Genomic DNA, 23,229 nt, shown 5'->3' with positions numbered 1-23,229 from the left:
TACAGGCGTCAGAGTGGCGCAACCCTCACCGGGCCAGTCATGTGGTGCATTGCGCAGCAGTCTCTACGGTGCCTGAGGGGGGGGGGGGATGCCCACACTCATGACCCCAGCATGTTGACCTCATAACGCAGGTCATTAGCGGTTACTGTACTACTATGAAAACTAGAGGGTAGAGTGATGTATTAGTTGATTTTCTCATTTAAATTCAATTTCAGTTTCAGATTACGAATAATTGAATATTTTACGAATAACATTGAAGTGAAAACGACTGTATTAAAGACCCTTACGACCACACACGAAGGATAGATCTTACTGATAAATACGCTGTTATGTGAGCGAGAGGACATGTGCCTACGAACTAATTTGGAGAGTTTAGGTGCGACAGCTCGCCCTTACGTCGTCGGCAACAGCAAGGGCCAGAAGTAAGTATGTGAGTGCCACCCCTGCCTGGCTGTCTGCCATGGTGGCACGCTTGTTGTTGTTGTGCACTGATTAGCTTGTACACTTCTTCTCGTATCAGCAGTCGTCTGTTATACCTCTCTTATGATCCACCAATGACACGTGTGTGCACCTGCCGTCAACAGATGCTCATGTTTTTTTATTCACCTCCTGTAAGACAGTGTGAGCTGTGGGCCCATGGCTGGTTTGTTGACATTTTACTTGTTCTTGTTCCTTGTTGGCGTCCCTCTAACCTCATTGACCTCCTTTTAGCCTCATATTGGCATCCTTTTAGCCTTATAATGGCGTCCTTTTGGCCTTATATTGGCGTCCTTCTGATCTTATATTGGAGTCCTTCTAGCCATATATTTGCGTCCTAGCTTCATATTGGCGTTCCTCTAGCCTTGTATTGGCGTCTCTTTAGCCTTATATTTGCGTCCTTCTAGCCTTATATTAGCGTCCTTCCAGCCGTATACTGGCATCCTTCTACCCTTATATTAGCGTCCTTCTACCCTTATATTACCGCCCCTCTATCCTTATATTAGCGTCCTTCTACCCTTATATTAGCGTCCTTCTAGCCTTATATTAGCGTCCTTCTACCCTTATATTAGCGTCCTTCTACCCTTATATTAGCGTCCTTCTACCCTTATATTAGCGTCCTTCTACCCTTATATTAGCGTCCTTTTAGCCATATATTAGCGTCCTTCTACCCTTTTATTAGCGTCCTTCTACCCTTATATTAGCGTCCTTCTACCCTTATATTAGCGTCCTTCTACCCTTATATTAGCGTCCTTTTAGCCTTATATTAGCGTCCTTCTACCCTTATATTAGCGTCCTTCTAGCCTTATATTAGCGTCCTTCTACCTTTATATTAGCGTCCTTCTAGCCTTATATTAGCGCCCTTCTACCCTTATATTAGCGTCCTTCTACCCTTATATTAGCGTCCTTCTAGCCTTATATTAGCGTCCTTCTAGCCTTATATTAGCGTCCTTCTAGCCCAGTGTTTCTCAAACTTTTTCACTTCATTCCCCCCATGAGGAACACTCAACATGGCCCCCCTTCAGTTCTCTCCCAAGCGCCTCACAAATAATGATGAAAATAAACTGTTTTGGTTCTCTTCCTTTATTTTAATGTTTACAATCATCAAACAGAATGCATATTTTGTTACAGTTCAAAGGATGGATGACATTGTTTCCTTTCAGTCAGTCGACTGATTCGAGGTTGAGTCACTGATAATGATAAAGCACCTCTCATGTCTGGGTCCACATGTAACCGGTTTCGTCTTTTATTCTTTATTTGAAGAAGGTGGAGAAACCAGATTCACATAAATAAGTAGTAGAAAATGGCAAGAGGACTCGAAGTGCAATCTCACTAACTTTTGGACATGACTGATACATTGAGCACCAGAATACAGTCAGAGATTTTTCTGGCACCAGATTCGTTCCTGAGATCAAGGAATTCGTCCTGACCATCGTCGGGAATAGCAGACAACAATGACCCTAAATGGAGAAATAATTATTTAAAGAACGTCATTGGCCAAAGGAAGGCTATAGGTAGAAGGATAAATCGTGGCGAAATTCACCTCCGGGATTATTATAGGGTATTGGCGAGTAGGGTTAAAACCGAGATAAGGAAAGCCAAGAGGAATAATGAGGTAAGGATAGTAAGGGAGGCGAAGACAAACCCCAAAGGATTCTACCAAATGTATCAAACTAAAACACGAGAAAAGATTGGACCAATACGGTCAGACACCGGCGAGCTCACTGATAACGACAGAGAAATGAGCAATAATTTGAATAAATATTTGTCAACAGTTTTCACCACCGAAAATTTAAACATGATACCCGGGGCACCGACTTTATTCAGTTATAGTGAAGAAAACAAATTAAGCGAGATAGTAGTGACTAGTAACGATGTTAGTAAGCAAATAGACAAACTAAAGCCTAATAAGTCACCTGGTCCCAATGAGATATTTGCCAGAGTATTAAAGGAATGTAAGGAAGAGCTTAGTATGCCCTTAGCAAAGATGTTTAGCATGTCCTTAAAAACAGGTGTAGTACCAGAATCCTGGAGGATAGCGAATGTAATACCGATTTTCAAGAAGGGGGATAGATCACTATCCTCTAACTACCGCCCAATCAGTCTAACATCAATAGTAGGCAAATTACTGGAAGCAATCATTTCAAACTCTATTCGAAATCACCTGGAGAAGCACCGATTGATCAATGATTCCCAGCATGGCTTCACAAGCGGATGTTCATGTCTAACTAATCTATTAACATTCTTTTCATCAGTTTTCGAATCGGTGGACGAGGGGCACAATTATGATGTGGTATATCTCGACTTTAGCAAAGCCTTCGACAGAGTCCCCCACGAAAGACTAATTAGAAAGGTAGAAGCACATGGCATCAAAGGTAATATCCTTAAATGGATTAGGGCGTGGTTACAGGACAGGAAACAGCGAGTGAGCATTAATGGCACTAAGTCCCATTGGAGCAACGTCACAAGTGGAGTTCCCCAAGGCTCAGTACTTGGACCATTATTATTTATTATATACATAAACGACATAGATATCGGCATAGACAGCAACATAAGCAAATTTGCTGATGACACTAAAATAGGACGTGTTATTAAATCTGACGAGGACTCCACAAAACTACAGGAAGATCTAAACAAATTTTTCGAATGGTCTGAAAAATGGCAGATAAAATTCAACGTGGACAAATGTAAAGTACTCAGTATAGGAGATGTAAACAGGGAAACCAGATACCAGATGAACAACGATGCCATAGAGAAATCCGACTGCGAGAGAGATTTAGGAGTAATGATAAGTAGGAACCTTAAGCCAAGTAAACAATGTGTTTTTGCTCGTAACAAGGCTAATAAAGTACTTGGGTTCATACAAAGGAGTGTTAGTTACAAGACTAGTGAGGTCATCCTAAAACTGTATCTTGGGCTTGTGAGACCACACCTGGATTACGCAGTTCAGTTCTGGTCACCGTATTACAAAATGGATATAGAATCCTTGGAAAGAATTCAGAGGAGAATGACAAGACTAATCCCGGGCATTAGGAACCTTGAGTATAGAGACAGGTTAAAGCATCTTAATTTGCACTCCCTCGAGAGACGCAGAGCGAGGGGCGACCTGATAGAGGTGTATAAGTGGAAGGCAGGGCTAAACAAAGGGGACATTACAAAGGTACTCAAACTATCCAACCAGGAGCGAACTCGTAACAATGGTTTTAAATTAGACAAATTTAGATTTTGGCGTGAAATAGGTAAACACTGGTTTGGAAACAGAGTAGTGGACGAATGGAACAAGTTACCAAATATCATCATTAACTCGAATACACTGAATAGCTTCAAACATAGGTTGGATGCTTATATGAGCAATAGGGGTTGGGTGTAAACGGGACTGCCCAGTATGGGCCAATAGGCCCGCTGCAGTTTCCTCCATTCTTATGTCCTTATGTTCCTCACCAATTTCCCTTCTTCCTCCTCGAATTCTGGGAAGTACCTTTTGAGCTCACTTTCCAAGAATTTCAAGTGCTGAATTATTTCATTTTTGAGTGATGGGTCAAGTAGATGATCCTCTTCAATCTCGTCAAGAACAATGGAGATATTCTCAAACATGGCAACATTTCCTGCACTGACTTTCTTTTGCCAGTTCTGGAGTTTATCGAAAAATCCACGAACACAATCCATGTGGTGAAACACATTTCTTTCCTTGTCTTGTAGCTTGAGATTCAGCCTGGGAGCCACTTATAAAGCGATGACACACGGACATGTACAGAACATGTGCGATCAGTGACTCAGTCCAGCGCCCGTCACCCTGCTGACAGGAACTAGAATCGTGCAATCTGAGCGAATCCGTTGGAATTGAAAAACTAGCTGCTGCACCATACTGTGTAAATATCAAAGCTGTACTGTATGGGTATTATGATTACACATAATGACAAAAAACTAATAATAATAATTTCTCCCCTAACAAGGCAAAGTAAAAAATAGAAAGTTAAATCAGTTTCCACATTTTCCCCAAACATATACTACTTACACTAGCCCGCCATGGCCCCCCTAAAATCTTGCCGTGGCCCCCTTGGGGATCATGGCCCCCAGTTTGAGAAACACTATAGCCTTATATTAGTGTCCTTCTACCCTTATATTAGCGTCCTTTTACCCTTATATTGGCGTCCATATAACCTTATATTAGCGTCCTTCTACCCTTATATTTGTGTCCTTCCAGCTTTATACTGGCGTTTCTCTAGCTTTATCCGTGGGGGCGGGGGAGACCCCCCCCCCCGATCTTTTCACTGTTAATTAGGCTAACTTAACTAATTTACAAACAAATAAAACATACAAGGAAAAAAGTAAACACAAAGTCAGTTATTTTCTTGTACACGCAGTCATAAAAGTATCTTTACGGAAGGATAGTACCGTAAAGATGGATGGATGGTGGACGTGTGACTGAACCAGGGGCAGGTTTAAAGAGAATCTGAGACTTACGTACATTCACCTCAAGGCCGAAATGTGCATACGCATCTGCATAGGTGTTCAGGATCTCCTGTAGGTCGTGTTCAGTGTGAGCAACAAGTCTAACACAAAACTGTAAGGCTACTTTTTTGTATGTGTGTACAATTCTCATAACTGTTTGAGCTATGAGCCAGGGGAAGGAGGGAAGTGAGTGTAGGTGTTTTTGTTGTTTTCTTAACGTTTATGTATGTTTAGTATTTATATATTAGTTATGTCTCGAGGTGACATATACTGAGCGACATCTTCAAAGGGGGTCTTGCATTTACAGAAGAGTGGGAGGGGCGCTATATTTACACAGCCCCGTCCCCCTTCCCTGCCCCTCCCCCCTATAGAAGGATTACATTCTGTGCTTGTCACCAGAACTAATATATCATACGTGTAATGAACGAATAAACCTACATTAGTATAAGGGTCTAGCCAATCAGTATAAGGGTCTAGCCAATCAGTATAAGGGTCTAACCAATCAGTATAAGGGTCTAGCCAATCAGTATAAGGGTCTAACCAATCAGTATAAGGGTCTAGCCAATCAGTATAAGGATCTAGCCAATCAGTATAAGGGTCTAGCCAATCAGTATAAGGGTCTAGCCAATCAGTATAAGGGTCTAGCCAATCAGTATAAGGGTCTAACCAATCAGTATAAGGGTCTAGCCAATCAGTATAAGGGTCTAGCCAATCAGTATAAGGGTCAAACCAATCAATATAAGGGTCTACCCAATCAGTATAAGGGTCTAGCTAGCCAATCAGTATAAGGGTCTAGCCAATCAGTATATTCTAGCCAATCAGTATAAGGATCAGCGTATAAGGGTCTAGCCAATCAGTATAAGGGTCTAGCCAATCAGTATAAGGTCTAGCCAATCCAGCCAATCAGTATAAGGTCTAGCCAATCAGTCTAAGGGTCTAGCCAATCAGTATAAGGGTCTAGCCAATCAGTATAAGGGTCTAGCCAATCAGTATAAGGGTCTAGCCAATCAGTATAAGGGTCTAGCCAATCAGTATAAGGATCTAGCCAATCAGTATAAGAGTCTAGCCAATCAGTATAAGGATCTAACCAATCAGTATAAGGGTCTACCCAATCAGTATAAGGGTCTAGCCAATCAGTATAAGGGTCTAGCCAATCAGTATAAGGATCTAGCCAATCAGTATAAGAGTCTAGCCAATCAGTATAAGGGTCTAGCCAATCAGTATAAGGGTCTAGCCAATCAGTATAAGGATCTAGCCAATCAGTATAAGAGTCTAGCCAATCAGTATAAGGGTCTAGCCAATCAGTATAAGGGTCTAGCCAATCAGTATAAGGGTCTAGCCAATCAGTATAAGGGTCTAGCCAATCAGTATAAGGATCTAGCCAATCAGTATAAGGGTTTAACCACAGTTGGTGTGTTTGTGTGGAGGGGCCCCACCTGTAGCGTCATCCACACACCTCTAATAGGGTTAAGAAAGGTGTAATTAGAAAGTGTTTTGGTGAGGAGAGGACGCAACAGAGCCTCAAGACAAAGGGTGTGGACTGACGAAGGCTGACATTGATAGCCACAAGAACTTAGGTACAGAAAAAAAAACAAAGGCCTTTCTAGTGTCGAAAATGTCATAAATAAAACTCCCAGAAAAAAATTAAAACAATTACATTTACAAAAAAAAATACAAAACACATAACAAAAATTTTTCTCTTTATCCTTGTCTCTCTTTTCTGTCTCCGTCCTGTTGTTGTTGTGTCTAGCTTTTACTTCCGGGTGTCCTCACTGTAACGTCAGGTGCCCGTATTTATGTCCATATGAAAAGTCAATTAATTTTATTTCGGGTTAATGATGACAAACTACCCATTCATTACCCAGCCTACTCTCTCTCTCTCTCTCTCTCTCTCTCTCTCTCTCTCTCTCTCTCTCTCTCTCTCTCTCTCTCTCTCTCTCTCTCCTGGTGTGTGTGTGTGTGTGTGTGTGTGTGTGTGTGTGTGTGTGTGTGTGTGTGTGTGTGTGTGTGTGTGTGTGTGTGTGTGTGTGTGTGCGCGAGAGCCAAATTGTCGCTAGGATTGTGGGTTTATTGGGTCTCCCGTAGTGTGTCGTGGGAGTGTGTTTTGGGAGGGGTCCGGACAAAAGCCCCCTAGGACAAAGGCCCCTGGACAAAGGCCCCTGGACAAAGGCCCCTGGACAAAGGCCCCTGGACAAAAGCCCCTGGACAAAAGCCCCATGGAAAAAAAAACTCGGCTAAAGTACAAAGTAGGACAAATGCACTTCAGTTAAAGTGCAAAGTAGGTTAGGTTAGGTCGTAGGGGGCTTTTGTCCGGGGGGGGGCTTTTGTCCTACTCGCGTTTTGGAAGGGAGTGAGGGAGGGCGCTGGACAAAATCACACACCAGGACTTTACCTGCTGGACAAAATACATGAGCTTGGTAGATTAGACTAAGTAGGTTAGTTTAGGTTGTGGTGGGTTAGCTAAGGTTAGGCTAGGTTAGGTTAGGGTTAGGTTAGTTAGGTCACGTTATGTTTGCAATTTATATTAAGGTTTGCTTGGAATGCCTAGGTTATGCCAAGTTAGGTTAGGTTAAGTTAACGATTGTCTAGAACAGGTAAGGTTTGGTTTAGGTTAAGCTAGGTTAAGTATGGTAGGATTGTGTGTGGTCATGCTAGCTTGGGTAAATGTTATGGTAGACTGGGCTAGTTTATGGTATTTGGGTATTTGGCTAGGTTATGATATTCTTGGCTAGTTTAAAGTAGGATGTATTCAGTATTTCCCTACAGATGTGGGTGGCCACGATACTGTGCTGCCCGGGGTAATACCGGGGTTTAAACTCTGACTTAAGAAGATTCATGCGTTAAAATTTTCCTCAATTACACTTTGTCCCTGACTTGCTCAAGCGGTGACACAATGATTATTTCACCTTAAGATTATTCACCCTAACCTAACCAAATATAACCTAACCTAACCAAACTCAACCTAACCTAACCTAACCTAACCTAATCTAACCTAACCTAACCTAACCTAGTTTAACTCGCTCAAGAGATAACACAAAGGATCACCTAAACATTAGCCTCCCAGCTTATATTAATCTTGCCCTAACATAATATAACCTAATTTAGCCACCCCACCCCAAGTAGCATTAGGATGTTTGAATATCAGATGAAATAAACAGAGATGGAGGATCTTCTGTTGGTATCACTAAAATGATGGACTGAATGGTATCAAGATAGGATGGGAATAGTGTAGTACGTGTGTTCATTATCTCGTCCTGAGTTACGTGAGAGATACTTGAGATAGTTACGTGAGAGATACTTTAGTTACGTGAGAGATACTTTAGTTACGTGAGAGATACTTGAGTTACGTGATATTTGAGATAGTTACGTGAGAGATACTTAAGATAGTAACGTGAGAGATACTTAAGATAGTAACGTGAGAGATACTTAAGATAGTAACGTGAGAGATACTTAAGATAGTTACGTGAGAGATACTTAAGATAGTAACGTGAGAGATACTTAAGATAGTAACGTGAGAGATACTTAAGATAGTTACGTGAGAGATACTTAAGATAGTAACGTGAGAGATACTTAAGATAGTTACGTGAGAGATACTTAAGATAGTTACGTGAGAGATACTTAAGATAGTAACGTGAGAGATACTTAAGAAGGTTCTGGGGTTTAGCTTGTGTTTGTTGTCTGTCGTAGTTATGATTACTATTATAAATATCAGTAGAAGAGAAAGATAATGATTGTGGTGTTGGTTGGCTCTGTTTTACCTCCTCATCCCTCTCCTCGTCCTCTCCCCTCCTCCTCATCCCTCTCCTCGTCCTCTCCCCTCCTCCTCATCCCTCTCCTCGTCCTCACTGTAACCACCAGCCTCTTACACAACCTGTGACACTCACCGTTATTGAAAACCAATATTCCGACGCCACCTTCAGATGTGGTGTGTAGGGGTGGGGGTTGGGTTAGGGGTGGCTTCCTGTCACTTCCACGAAAACGCTGTAATGACGGTGTTTATATTTATCAGTTTACAGTAGTTGTTATATATCTACCAGGTCGTCTCACAGTACGCTAATTTTGACGTCACACACCACCTGACAACGTTCTCCTATTAGCTAGACGAGGAAGGAAGGTTTATCACGTGTGCAACTTGTGTACTTTCCGTAGTGGAAAAGTACCACAACTCGTATGGCCAGTTTGAATACTCTATGACGGGGGCTTTATATATATTATTCATATATTCATGTGTAAAGTGTTTGAAATATTGTAAGGTAATGATAGGCTATGATGATGAAAGGTTATTAAATGGTGTGTAGATCTTTACGAGGAAGTATGTGGTGAGCTGATGACCTTGTAAATAGATTGGTAGCGGTACTTTATATTTGCATTAGTAGTAGTTCATAAATCTTGGGGTTTTTTAAATATGTTTTTATAAAGCTTGATGCTTGAATATTTATCCCAGTTAGGGGAGTTTATTTTAGCAGGATATTTATGGTATATGTATAAAGATTCTGGCAATTTGTGTCGAAAATGTAGACGATCGTACTTATCGTCTTGTCGGCGCGATAGCTTGGGCGTGTGTAATGTTTTTGTTTCGGAGTACGGTGCTGCCTGGCGTACGATCATGGCGCTTTTACAATCTTCCCGCCATGATGTCTGGTCTTCGCTGGCCTCGAGTTGGAGAAAACTGTTGATGTATTCAGGGTACCACACACCTGACTTAGAAGGCAGTAGACCAAGGGTAAAGTTAAAGTTGAGGCGTAAGGATGTCTAAAAAAGTTGAGGTATGGATGAGTAAACATTGTGTGAGAGAATTGGCACACCCGTGGATAGAATGGAGGCAGGATAATGGCAGACAAAGATAAGGAACAGATATAAATACCAGGAATAACAACAACGACTAGCTGGGTTTTAGCCTTTTGTGGTAAACCTGACGCCATGTGATGAAGGTCTTGTGTTAGGATGATAATTAGATAGTCACTGGCGGATCACATCGTCACGAGGGTAAATTTAATTTAGTGTTTACTTTACCTGTGATTAATTTTTTTCTTTACTGCTGAACATTGATTGCTTAAACCTAAGACTTCTGTCGCACAATGATGACTGACCTTGACGGCATTTTTAAACAAGTGGGATTTATTTTCTTGTTAATTTCAAAATCAAGTTAAAACCTTTATACACTGACTCTATCAAGGTCTTGTATTATGGCTCGTAGTTCAACAGTCAAGGGGGGGAAGGAGTCTTGCGTCTGTACTGAAATATTGATCGATTTTCCTCCTTCTTTACACTACCACAGTTGCCTGGCGATAAAATAACGCCAACACAGCCATGAACAGCGTGGGTGGGGGCTGCGTTACGCGAACAGTCCCCCAACATTCTGTCTATATTGCTTTGTTTTTATCATTCGAGTATTGTAAAGATATCGTGTTACGCCATTAGTTAGTGAATCGTTAAGCGTTATCCTGTAATGTAAGATGCGCTACAAACTTAGTCCCATAGATCCCATGATAAAGACCACTAATGTAGCTAAAAATTGGGCAATTGTTCGGCCAGGTTCAGCTTCTATTAAAGGATCATTGGATTAAGTGGTGACACCGGACTCTTCGTTCCAGCATTGTTTGGCGTGAATTTCCAGCATATTCTGTCCTTGAGCGTGAGTGAATATTATGTGGTGACTGGTGAGCCTGACAGTCGGATATGAGAGCCACAGGATGTCAGTTGTTTTGAGCCGTGGTGCGTCACCGGGCGGCCTGGAGCCCAGATATCATGTTGTCTTATCACCACTCTTACCTCCGTCTGGCTGCCTCTCTCTCGCCTAGATAGTGTTATCAGGTTTTGGCTGCCGCTGCCAGCCATAAGCCCGTCACAGTCCACTAACACGGATGGTCAACAGTGTGTTAGGTTAGGTTAAAATTAAACTGTACGTGAAATCATAATGTGGATTGAACTCCCCATCCACCTCCACCTCACTTCTAGTCCACTTAAGTAATACAGTGGTTCACATTCCTCCAGCTGTAGTCTCTTTAAATTCTGATGTCCATTTTTAATTAGTGTGTCAGATACCTTAATTTACCTTGGTAGTTTACCTTTGTTGATTACTGATACCGTAAAGTGTACTAGTTACGATTGATATTGATAATTACCAGGCACTTACCTTGTCCTGGGGTCACCTGAAGATTAGGCACCACCAGCAAACTGCACTTGAAGATTGACCATTTTAACGCTAACCAAACCCAACCCAACCCCAACCCAACCCAACCCAACCCAACCCAACCAACAAACAACCCCAACAACAAAAACAACCTTAACCCAACAACCCAAACCTTAAACCAACAACCCCCAAACCAACCCAAACCCAACCCAAAACCCAAACCCAACCCAACCCAACCCAACCCAACCCAACCCAACCCAACCCAAACCCAAACCCAACCCAACCTAACCTAACCCAACCTCCTTGTAAGTACCGTTAGGGTGGTTAATCTTCAGGTGAAATAAGGTGCGGTGTCTAATCTTTACGTGATCCTTTTCCGGTACTTGACAGACACTCATAATGTTGACGTGCAAGGCATTTTGATAGTCCGACCAGCTGTGTTAGCCGGTGTAGCCTCGGTTATTTCTGTCCTTGGATATTTTTAGGTGTGTGTGTGTGTGTGTGTGTGTGTGTGTGTGTGTGTGTGTGTGTGTGTGTGTGTGTGTCTTCCTTAAATAGCTTATTGAAAGGCTCTCACACGGGATTGGAATTTAATATTGTTGTAGGGAGGAATGATCACGTGTAGATTCGTCCTCCTAGCTTATTTGACCTGAAGATTAGCCACCCTAACGATACCTAGGGGGTTAGATAAGGTTAAGTCAGGTCAGGCCATGCTGTGTAAGGTTATATTACGCAATGTTATGTTTGCATCAAGGTGATTAATCAACAGGTGCAATAAACTTGAGAGGCGGTTCTTCAGGTGATCGGAAAGTGAGGGAGGGAGGGGGAGGGGAGGCTATATCGGGCGGGAAATGTGGGCTTGATGCCATACTCACCTTCCGTCTGTTCGGGGACATTGGTTTAATCAGTAATGAATCCCAGGTGAGTTGTTAGGTGTTGACTCGGGCGTTTATCTACCAATTCTACGTGGTTCTGTACTGCTGTCACCGGTACCAGGAGAGGTAGGTTATATATGGGAGGGGGAGGTGGGTGGATGTAGAGGGTGGGGTAGGTTATATGGGGGAGGGGAAGGAGGGTGGGTGAGGGGAAGGTGGGTGAGTGAGGAAAGTGAAGCAGGTTTTGCATGAGACTGTATCCGGTAAGGTTTTTTTTATTTATTGTACGTCACGAGATACCAGGCTCCGGGATGCCCTTCCAAGAACCTGCACAATGAGGAACTTCCCCCTTCTCCCCCTCTTCCCTCCTCCTCTTCCTCCCCCTTCCTCCTCCTCCCTCCACTACGTGAATCCCCAGACCTCCAGTCGCCACCTCCCTCATTGTGTTGTGGGAAATGTTTAGGTGTTCTTGATGTTTTCCTTGGATAAACACCCGAGTCTTTGGCAAGCTAAGGAGTGTATTACCTTCAACCGCTGAGTCACTCACACGAAAGAGAATGATTCAATGTTTGGTTTTTCATTTCCAAACCAATAAAGGCGAGAAGAAGAAGAAGAAGAAGAAGAAGAAGAAGAAGAAGAAGAAGAAGAAGAAGAATCGCGGTGGGCGGTAACTAGGTCGCTAGTGATGTCCTTAATACAGGAGATGTTCATGTACTGTACAACGGGGGGGCAGCCTTCTCTCCGACCTGACCTCGTGTGTGTGTGTGTGTGTGTCGACCTGTGGTGTAGTGGTCAGCATTCTCGCCTCGCAAGCGTGCGGACCCGGGTTCGATTCCCGGCAGGGTGAAACTATGGCCAAGTTTCTTTACGGCTTACGCCATTTGCCTCTGTCTACCCAGCAGTAGTTGGGAACCTTAATGTTAATCGATTTGTGGATCATGTTCCGGGGTAATGATTAGCCAGTGCAGTTGGCGAGCTGTCCGGTCTTCTCGGACTTTTCCTTGACACTGGGTCATGCAGCTCGTTAACTCAGGGTGTGGTTGTTGTGTTGGCGACAGCATCTACTGTACACCTTAAACAAATTCACGCCTAGGTAGCCCTAGGGCCGGCCATCCTCGTTACACGAGGGGCAACCATTATTAGTGTGTGTGTGTGTGTGTGTGTGTATCAGCGGGTAGTGAGGGTGTTTATGTGTATATGTTTTTGTACGTGTAAATTAGTGCTGAAGATTACAGAGCAGTGTGTTGATTAGAGGGTATAATGTAGGGGTAGGTGGGAGATCGTGTGGTGGTGGTGGTGATTAGTTTAGTTGGGAATGGTGGGTCGGCAAGGGTGATGACGTTGACAGCTGGGTTGACAGTGAAGGAGAGAATGTGTGTAGGCAGGAGGAGAGTGTGGGTGTATGTGGGTGGGGTTGGCTTAGGGGAATGACACTGTCAACCTGAAGGCGTTGAAAGAGGTGAAGGTAGACAATGAAGGGAGGGTGAGTGGTCTACCTGTTTGCCCAGTACCTCTTCTTCATGATCTGACTGCTTCGTCAGGGTAACTTTCTCCAACCAATTGTATAATGTCTTTTTTGTATCCATCATGACTGTCAGAACAAAACACACACACACACACACACACAGACAGACAGACAGACAGAAGTTTCCCAAGCGAGGGTAAGCGCAGTGGCAGCTCTGAGTCGGGGTTCTTTCTTGGGATTTCTGTGTTACGTCAGGAGGACTTAAGTCAATACGAGTTTACTCTTAACTCTGGTTTTCTTGCGGGTCGAGGCATATGATTTCCATTCCTCTTACTAGATGAGAATGTATCGTCTCAGATCAGGGCTTTGTTGAAGGCCCTAGCGTGTGTCTCTCTCTCTCTCTCTCTCTCTCTCTCTCTCTCTCTCTCTGGACCTTTGCCGCCGGGTAAATTTGTGTGACTGGACCTTCACAATTAGTAACTGAGTAACCCTGCCGTGAGTTATCGCACTGGGTGGTTAGATATTAAGCTGTTTGCGACTATGACAAATAATTTTTGTGGCATTCGATTGTGGATTCGGTGGAGCTTATAATTTCAAATGTCTCCATCCCCACCTTTCTCCACACACACACACACACACACACACACACACACACACACACACACACACACACACACACACACACACACAGCGGGTTTAGTAGATCTAGGTCTACGAGTATTTGTTATATTTTGATGTAGATATCACTTTTATTATGCTGTAAAAAAGGGGTCATGACTGTAAACGTGTTAGGCACTGCTTAATCTGAGCTACGTATTGATCGGTCGGCCTAAACCGTGTGGCTGTTAGGGAGCAGATAGTTGATACTATTAACATATGCACACAATCAAACACTTTATCTCTACGTGACCGATAAATTTCAAAATGAACACCGTTACTCCTGTCGTCTCGGTAAGTTTGTCAAAATCCTTCGTCCGTTGTGTCATATTGTCTAACACGAAATTATAAAAGTTGTAAAAAAAAATACTTACCATTTGAAGCTATGATAGATAACACGGAATAGCGTAAGTAAGTATTGTGATTATGAGTCTATTATCAAGTTGAAATTATAGAACGGAGGGTGTGTATATTTCATGCCTTAACACACTGTATATTGGCAGGTGTTTCTGAATAAGTTATTTCTGAGAACGGGAGTCTGGGAGTTGTGCTTGTCGATGTGGTGGATGATGGTGGTGGGTGATGGTGGTGGATGATGGTGGTGGTAGCTGACGGTGGAAGGTGATGGTGGTGATGGCTGACGGTGGGTGGCTTGATTGACCTGCCCTGAAAGTCTTGTTTGTTATCCAAGACGACAGTACCTGGTGACTGTGTATACCTGTGTCATGCTTGTATTGCTGGCTGCACACACACACACACACACACACACACACACACACACACACACACACACACACACACACACATTAAAATCCCTTAACAGAATTATACCGCTGAAGTGGAGCAAATCCTACCTGTTCAAGGGCATTTAAATCGTAGACCCCAGTTAGTTGAGATCAATTTAGGTTTGATTATGTTAAATTATATTAAATTATGTTATAGAAGGATAGGTTAAGTTATAATAGGTGTGTTAAATGCGCATTGGTTGGGTTATGGTACGTTATGTTAAGTTAGGGAGAGTAGATTATTAGACTGGGTTATGTTAGATAAATCTACGTTGAGTTATGCTAGTTTAGATAAGGTTAGGTTAGGTTACGGTATATAAGGTTAGGTTAGGTTACGGTATATTAGGTTAGGTTACGTTACGGTATATTAGGTTAGGTTAGGTTACGGTATATTAGGTTAGGTTACGTTACGGTATATTAGGTTTGGTTACGTTACGTTAAGGACTGTCAACCGCACCAGGCGTCACTCTCACAACATGAACCGTGAGTGTGTTTGTGTTTACATGTCTCAGTCTCTATCTACACCCACGTAGACTTTGTTGTGTCAAGTACATCGGAGTAGACTTTGGTCAAGTGTGACGGGGGGCGGTTGCTTGGCGGTGGTGGCTCAGTGCACGATAACTATACCAAGGTCTCCCCCCCCACTCCCCCCCTCAGTGTGTGTGTTGTTGTTGATCTCATTTTCATCTTTAAGGGTAACTTGTTTTATCTTTTCATTTGGGTTAATTCATCCTAGAACACCCTTTAATTTTGTTTATTTGTTATCTGTAATAACCCCTTGGAGTAGGAACGAAAAAAATGGATGTAAAAAAAAACACTCGTGAAATAAACGAGATTTTCTGAAAACTACCAAACTCAATGAGAAATGTCAGTGGCGTTCGGTCAGCTTGTTATGGTGCATTCACTGCTATCATTATGTGGCATTTCAGCACAGTGCCATCCTGTAGAGGTCGACTCCACGGTATACAACACTCTGTTTAGCTAGACACTCTACCACCTCAACGTAAATAGGATTTAGAAGGTGAATGACATCTGATGGTCACAGTCCCGGGGTCAGGCACCAGTTGGAGTTATCAGTGTGGTGTCTTAGAGGGAGTAAATGTTTCTCTTATACGCAGGACTTGGTTTAATTGTAACTTTACTCTGTCCCCTGTCACTCCTTCATGTCTTGGATCACAATACTTGTTCAGAAATATATTAATAACAACATTCAGGTATATTTTAATTAGCTTTGGTTACGTTAGGTTGGTGTTTGGGTGGTTAATCTTCAGGTGAACTATGCTTAGGTAACTAATCTACAGGTGATTCCATAAGCACGTTAAAGTGTAGATACAAGTAGTAACTATTAAAAGTGCGACCCACAACATTCCCTTCAAGGATGACCATCGTCCTTGAGGCACGTCGTATTTTTTTTCTTCTGAGTTATGGGGTTGGTGGAGACTGGTTGTGGTGTTGTCTTGGACGTTGGCAGCGAGGTTGGTTGTCCAGCTCTGATCCTCAACTCGTTATGCAGGTAAACAATTGGAGGTGTGGCAAAAGGCGCGGACTTCCTCCTGAAGATCCGCCCTCTCTCCCCCCCCCCCTTCCTCCTTAAGCTTATTTCACTTGAACATTAACCACCGTAGCGCTACTCTAACCTAACCTAACCTAACCACCATTGGGATTTTGTCCATTAAAAAATGGTATAGGTGAGTTTTTCTCCCGACACAGGCACAACTGCCAGGCAAGGGTTGATTTGTCATTAGTCCAAATAGGCCCCAGCTCCAATTGACCCCTCGTCCTATCAGGCCCCAACATAAGCTGACCTAAATTAGCCATTAGCATTAGTTAAGTTTGGGGCCCAAAACCTGGCAGCTCATCAGCACTGGGTCATGGAGGCCAGCTCCTTCCTGTGGAACCGGGTTAACCACCTCTGTTTATTGTGTGTCCTAGATCACACTGTGGACACGCGTAGATCACACTGTGGACACGCTTGGATCACTCACCTGTCACACTGTGGACACGCGTGGATCACTCACCTGTCACACTGTGGACACGCGTGGATCACTCACCTGTCACACTGTGGACACGCGTGGATCACTCACCTGTCACACTGTGGACACGCGTGGATCACTCACCTGTCACACTGTGGACACGCGTGGTGTCACCACGCGTGGATCACTCACCTGTCACACTGTGGACACGCGTGGCTCACCCACCTGTCACACTGTGGACACGCGTGGCTCACCCACCTGTCACACTGTGGACACGCGTGGATCACTCACCTGTCACACTGTGGACACGCGTGGATCACTCACCTGTCACACTGTGGACACGCGTGGCTCACCCACCTGTCACACTGTGGACACGCGTGGCTCACTCCCTCACACACAGCGGGAGGAGGGAGAGGACCTATTATACCCCACATCTAGGGGAAATAAGGCTTCTATCCGTATGAGTACTCTCCGTCGGGGGGAAGTAAAGATACTATTTCCTCGTGAACTATTGATACTATACGGGGGTGTGGGTGAGGAGAGGGAGGAATAAAGAGACCACCTGAAGATTAGCCACCCTAGTTTTATTTCACCTGATGATTAAAAACCCCTAAAACTAACTAGGGGGGGGGAGGTTAGACCAGGCTAGCATCAGGGTGTTTAATCATCAGGTGAAATAAGCTGGAGTGGCTAATCTTCAGGTGATCGGAATGTTCTTGGCTGTATCACTTGGTCGTCCCTCGAGGGTAGTAGAGGCTTTGCAGGCCAGGGAGATCGACAGGAGGTTCTACATTGACCCAGAATCATGGAGGAACGTTAGTCGAGAGTGATGATAAACTGTCAACAAACATCCGGTGTGTGTGTGTGTGTGTGTGTGTGTGTGTGTGTGTGTGTGTGTGTGTGTGTGTGTGTGTGTATCTCCTCCTCTGCTGTCCTACTTCTAAATAACTATGCTCCTCTCCTCCTCCTCTTCCCAATCTTGCTCCTCCCACCCTCTTCCCCCCCAACCTCTTCCCTCCCACCGCCACACCCCCTTCCCCTCCCATCGTCACCGCGACCTCGAGTGCAAAGAGGGGGAGGAAGGCTGTGGGGGTGACGTCAGAAGGCTTGTGTTGACGTCACAGGAACACAGCTGAACGAGATGCTTGCTAGCTGGGGGCGGGGTGCGTGACGTGTGGTGGATGTTGTGATGCTGCGCACTCACTCCTCCCCTACCCTCTCTCCGCATCTCCTCCCGGGCGCCACTGAGACTAGCGACAACAACTAGTAATAATAGTAGTAAACAATATCAGTTTCAATGTGTAGTTACGTCCGTGTATAGAAAATTAATATATTAAAATATAGCAATGGTATCTTTATTATTTTTATTTATTATTATTATTATTTTACCGAGTCGTGTTTATGAATCCAGAACTAGTTGTGTGTGGAGGTGAGCACTACGTCGTAACTCTGGGGTCAGGGAGGACATTTATTAGTTGCCGGTAAAGGTGACTTGCCATTCACCACCACTGTATAATTACATTGTTTTGGTGTTGAAATTTGGATCACTTGAAGATTAACCCCCCCCCCCAGCTTATTTCACCTGCAGATAAAGCACCCTAACCTAACCTAACCTAACAGAGAATGAATAGAATTTGATCATAGTTAGAAGAAGAGTTTGATCATATGAAGAGTTTGATCACATGAAGAGTTTGATCACATGAAGAGTTTGATCACATGGGGCGTTTGATCATATTTATGGAGTATAATATTTAACTAATTATCAAACACCGTGGAGTATATACCTTGATTATACGTAGATAACAAGAGAGAGTTTGATCATGTATAATATTTCTGAGCTGTTATAGAGGTAGAGTCTCACTCGTGGCCATATTATACAGGTGTAGTGTAGTGTAATATAGTGTAGTGCAGTGCAGTGTAGTATATATGTGGTTCCTGGTGGCAAATTTTTCTCCCTCATAACCAATCCATTATTCGTATCCACAGACCGAGATTATTGTGACTCATACATGACTAAATGGTTTAATTAGTTTTGTGACTCATACATGACTAAATGGTTTAATTAGTTTTGTGACCTATACATGACTAAATGGTTTAATTAGTTGGAATAATACAAATCATACAGACATAAAGTATACAATAATACTAACATGGTTGGAGTGTTTAATGTGTTACAGCGTTTTTGAAAAATGCAGTTGATAAATATTGTATAAGTATCTGAAGAAATTTATTATATAACAGAGCGTCACCTTGATTTTGTGGTGAAACTTAGGGTCTTGTGGTGAAATTTAGGGTCTTGTGGTGAAACTTAGGGATCTTGTGGTGAAACTTAGGGTCTTTTGGTGAAACTTAGGGTCTTGTGGTGAAACTTAGGGTCTTTTGGTGAAACTTAGAGTCTTGTGGTGAAACTTAGGGTCTTTTGGTGAAACTCAGGGTCTTTTGGTGAAGCTCAGGGTCTTGTGGTGAAACTTAGGGATCTTGTGGTGAAACTTAGGGATCTTGTGGTGAAACTTAGGGTCTCTTGTGGTGAAACTTAGGGTCTTGTGGTGAAACTTAGGGTCTTTTGGTGAAACTTAGAGTCTTGTGGTGAAACTTAGGGTCTTTTGGTGAAACTCAGGGTCTTGTGGTGAAACTTAGGGTCTTGTGGTGAAACCTATGGTCTTTTGGTGAAACTTAGGGTCTTGTGGTGAAACTTAGGGTCTTTTGGTGAAGCTCAGGGTCTTTTGGTGACTCTTAAGGTCTTGTGGTGAAGCTTAGGGCCGTGTGGTGAAACTTAGGGTCTTGTGGTGAGAGGGAAACACCATGCCAGAACACATTCGTTGTAGCATTTAGATAGAATGGATGACAGCGAGTAAAGGGGAGCGGCACCATAGTGGGTTATATGTCTTGCAAGCAGTGAAAAAAGGCCTTGGCATTCACTGGCACGACTGCATAGATGAGCGCTCGAGGACTCCCCGTCTCCCCTGTGGATCAAGGGTCGTTCAAGAGTCAAATACTGATGCGTGTGTGTGTGTGGCGGGGGTCAGAAGTCAGAACTGGTTCCTTGGAAGTTGGTCGACGTCTGATGATGGTAATGCTTAGTAACATATGCCACGACCTCTTGGCGTAGCCTAGTTGTGTCCAGACTGTGTCGAGGCCAGACTGTGTTGAGTCCAGACTGTGTTGAGTCCATACTGAGTGATGGAGGGCGGGGTAGAGTGGGCGGCTAATGTTTCAGCCCCTCACCTAACATAAACACAGGCATCACACCACACAAGGACCACTTGTAGGTCAACCCCCCACTGGTAATTCGTATATGACTGGGCGGAGTGAGTTTAACACACATGTATAATAATATCTGGGTTTCTGCCCCGCCTCCATGATGCTCTCACTACTTTATATCAGCATCAGTAAGTGTAGTTATATTTATGAATAACTTTTCTCTTTCTTGGTGGTCGTGTGTTCTCCCGAGGGACGCTCCACTTCCCGAGACAAACACTACATACAAGGGGCTTTATACCGGGCACAGTTGGTAGTGTCCTTCTTCAATGTGTGTACCATCTCGCCTGTCTCTTGTGTGGCCTCCCGGTGTCACAACTACCTCGTTACTCCCCTCACTCATACGTGCGTTCCTCCCTCCCTCTCCTAAACAGGGTCTGAATATTTAGTGTTAGACTAAGTACAGGTACTCTCGCTCCCCCGCCTTTTCCTGATGATGTCACTTGTGAATTTGACTTAACCTAATCTACCTTACCGTGAGCCAAGCTTGTATTTTCCGATAACCATGTTTGGGACGGGGAAGGGAGGGTTGGGGGGGGGGGTCTAAATCACTAGAGGTAGACAGTCAGGGACGGGAAAATGTCATAGTATAGTAGCACTTGGTTGATGTGAGGTGCCTGTCTTATGAGAGCAAACAATCTTTTCCTTCATCCACTACTACTATGACAGATGTGTTTTGTGTGATGTTCTTCTTTCACAACACACACGGGTGTACGTGTGTGTGTTTGTGTGGTGAGAAGATGAGTGTGTCTATGTGTAAGATGTTGACAGACACACGTCATAGGACAAGTGTTGAGTCTCAGGAGAATGCGTGAGTCCGGGGTAAGCCAGCCCTGGGTGGTCCTCTGTATATCACACAAAACCTGCCGCCCATGATTGCCTCCTCTAAGCAACAAATAAAAAATGGCGTCGAAATTATACTGAGACTTTAGGGAACTTTATGTAATTCTCGTCTTTACGCACGAGAGCAGTAACTGATGCATGAAGTATTGGGTGTTGAGACGTAGGGATCCACCTTCACCAGGGCTGGGTGGTGACGGAGGAATACTGTAGGAATCATACCTACTGTATATAGGATTATCGGTGTTAGGAAGGAGTGGTGGCTGCCGGTCCTGGGCGTGGGAGATGATTACAGGGACCTGCTGCCATTACTGTATTGTGCAGTGCTGTAGGGTAGTGGCCAGCTGTGTAGTGAGGAGAGACATTTTACACACACACACACACACACACACACACACACACACACACACACGTACCTCGGTATCATATGTAACTTGATTATAAAATAGAAAGTGGCCAGATGGTTCACGTTGACGCCACCAGAGGCAGAGTGTGTGAGAATATTTAACGAGTCATCCCTGGTGAAGCTTCAGAGGAATGTTGTGCACGGCCAGACAGACAGACAAGCGACAGTCAAAAACACGAGATGCTGGCGAGGCCTTGTTGTCTGTGTATCTGTGGAAGTGTGTGTTTGTTTGTATGTGTCTGTCTGTCTGTGTATGTATCTGTTTTACTTAAGGAAATGTTACATCAGCATTTCCCCCGTTTCCTGCCCTTCCCCCCCCCCACCCACCTCCCCATTATTACGTATAAGCTGGTTATGGGCTTAGCCTTTACCTCGCTCCTCACAAACCCATACATTTACCACACACCTGCAGATTCACCTGGACTTAACCTGGCGTCTGTCCCAGGGGCTTCTCACACCTACCTCGGGGGGCGGGGGGAGTGAAAATACGACCCACCATGTTCTTGCTGTCACCATCTCATCAACCGGCGTAGACACAACAACCGGTTTTAATTGGAAAGAATTTGAAGAAAAAATGTTGTTTACTTCTTGAACACATCGACTCGTCTCCCAGCCACCTGACTCTTATTTCCAGGTGTTCCTCTCGTAATTATAGTCCGGGGAGATGAGTGTTAGACTTATTGGAGATGGAGATTCTGGTGTAAGGGAGTGTCTGGTGGTGTAGGGGAGTGTCTGGTGGTGTAGGGGTGTGTAGCACGCGGTGTTGGTGAGTGCAGGGATCGTTGGTGCTGGTGAGGCCACAGCCGTGTGTTTTGTGTAGGTTGATGGATAGACTTCCACTGAACGGTTGGTCGTGACAGGGACGGGGGAATTATGAGCAGCTGGGGTGGACGAGGAAGGGAGAAGTGGGGAAGGACACCCGAGGGAGATCAGAAGTAGCAGTGAGGAGGAAGGGAGAGAGAGAGGGAGGGGGGTGAGACAATGAGGGAAGGGGTGAGGAGGGTGTAGTATGCTAAAGAACTGGTGTATTTCGAGGAGTGTATTGTGTCGAGGTGTTTGGTGGGGGTAATGGAAGGGGGACAGGTTACACAATAGCTCCTCCAGTTCTTACATAACACCCCCCCAACACCCTTCCCTATCTTCCTAAGCCACCCAAAACCAATATTTTGACGGATATAAAATTGAATGTCTTTTAAGAGTTTCCAAAACGCAATTCATCAATATTGATAAACACACACACACACACACACACACACACACACACACACACACACACACACACACACACACACACACACACACACACACACACACACACACACGCACACACACACACACACACACACACACACAAACAGTGTAAGCGTTGATGTAGAATCATGGCAGGAACAAGGACCTCACTCCAACACACTAGAGTGGTCCATGAACAAAAGGGTTGTAGATGATACAGCGTTTAGGTTGGGTTAGGTTAGGTTAGGATTCGTTAGGTGTGTGGTGACCAAACATTCACTTGACCACATGCACACCTCACGAGCTCTCACAGTACGTGTCCACTTAACCACCAACTGGACACAGTGATCCGGGCGGTCATCCACATCCTCACTCAGCTAGAGAACTTTGCTTGGCCAGGCACCTCTTTCATATTTGGTTATACAACTTTTACGATGATATTTGAAGTAGTTTTTGAGTTCTGTACCGGAAATGACTCCCAGATGGACCTACTACCGGCCACCCTGAACGCCTGGTGTCTCCTCTAACCTAACCTAACCTAACCTAACCTAACTTAACTTAAAACAGCTTCACTTCTAATGTTTCTAATTAACTGTTGACTTATTATGTTTCTACAACTTTACGATATAAATAATTAACAAACGACCCATAGAACAGTGCAATTACTCTACGCTAGCA

At 44.0% G+C, this 23,229-nt stretch overlaps 1 protein-coding gene and 1 non-coding gene across 2 annotated transcripts in view; both read left to right on the top strand.

Moving 5' to 3' along the window:
* The first annotated feature begins 215 nt into the window (after positions 1-215).
* Positions 216-23,229, top strand: part of LOC121873723 (hypoxia-inducible factor 1-alpha-like) — a 75,044-nt gene continuing 52,030 nt past the window's right edge. The window contains exon 1 of the mRNA XM_042377426.1: positions 216-422. Coding sequence (XP_042233360.1) covers positions 346-422 — 77 coding nt within the window. The 5' untranslated portion in view covers positions 216-345. The remainder of the gene's footprint in view (positions 423-23,229) is intronic.
* Trnaa-cgc lies at positions 12,712-12,784 on the top strand. The gene has a single exon. It is a non-coding gene; the product is annotated as a tRNA-Ala (tRNA).

This window comes from Homarus americanus, unplaced genomic scaffold (genome assembly GCF_018991925.1).
Source record: "Homarus americanus isolate GMGI-L3 unplaced genomic scaffold, GMGI_Hamer_2.0 scaffold42433, whole genome shotgun sequence".
In the NCBI taxonomy this organism is placed as follows: domain Eukaryota; kingdom Metazoa; phylum Arthropoda; class Malacostraca; order Decapoda; family Nephropidae; genus Homarus; species Homarus americanus.
The sequence above is the reverse complement of the archived record's forward strand: the minus strand, read 5'-3'. Positions and strand labels throughout refer to the sequence as shown.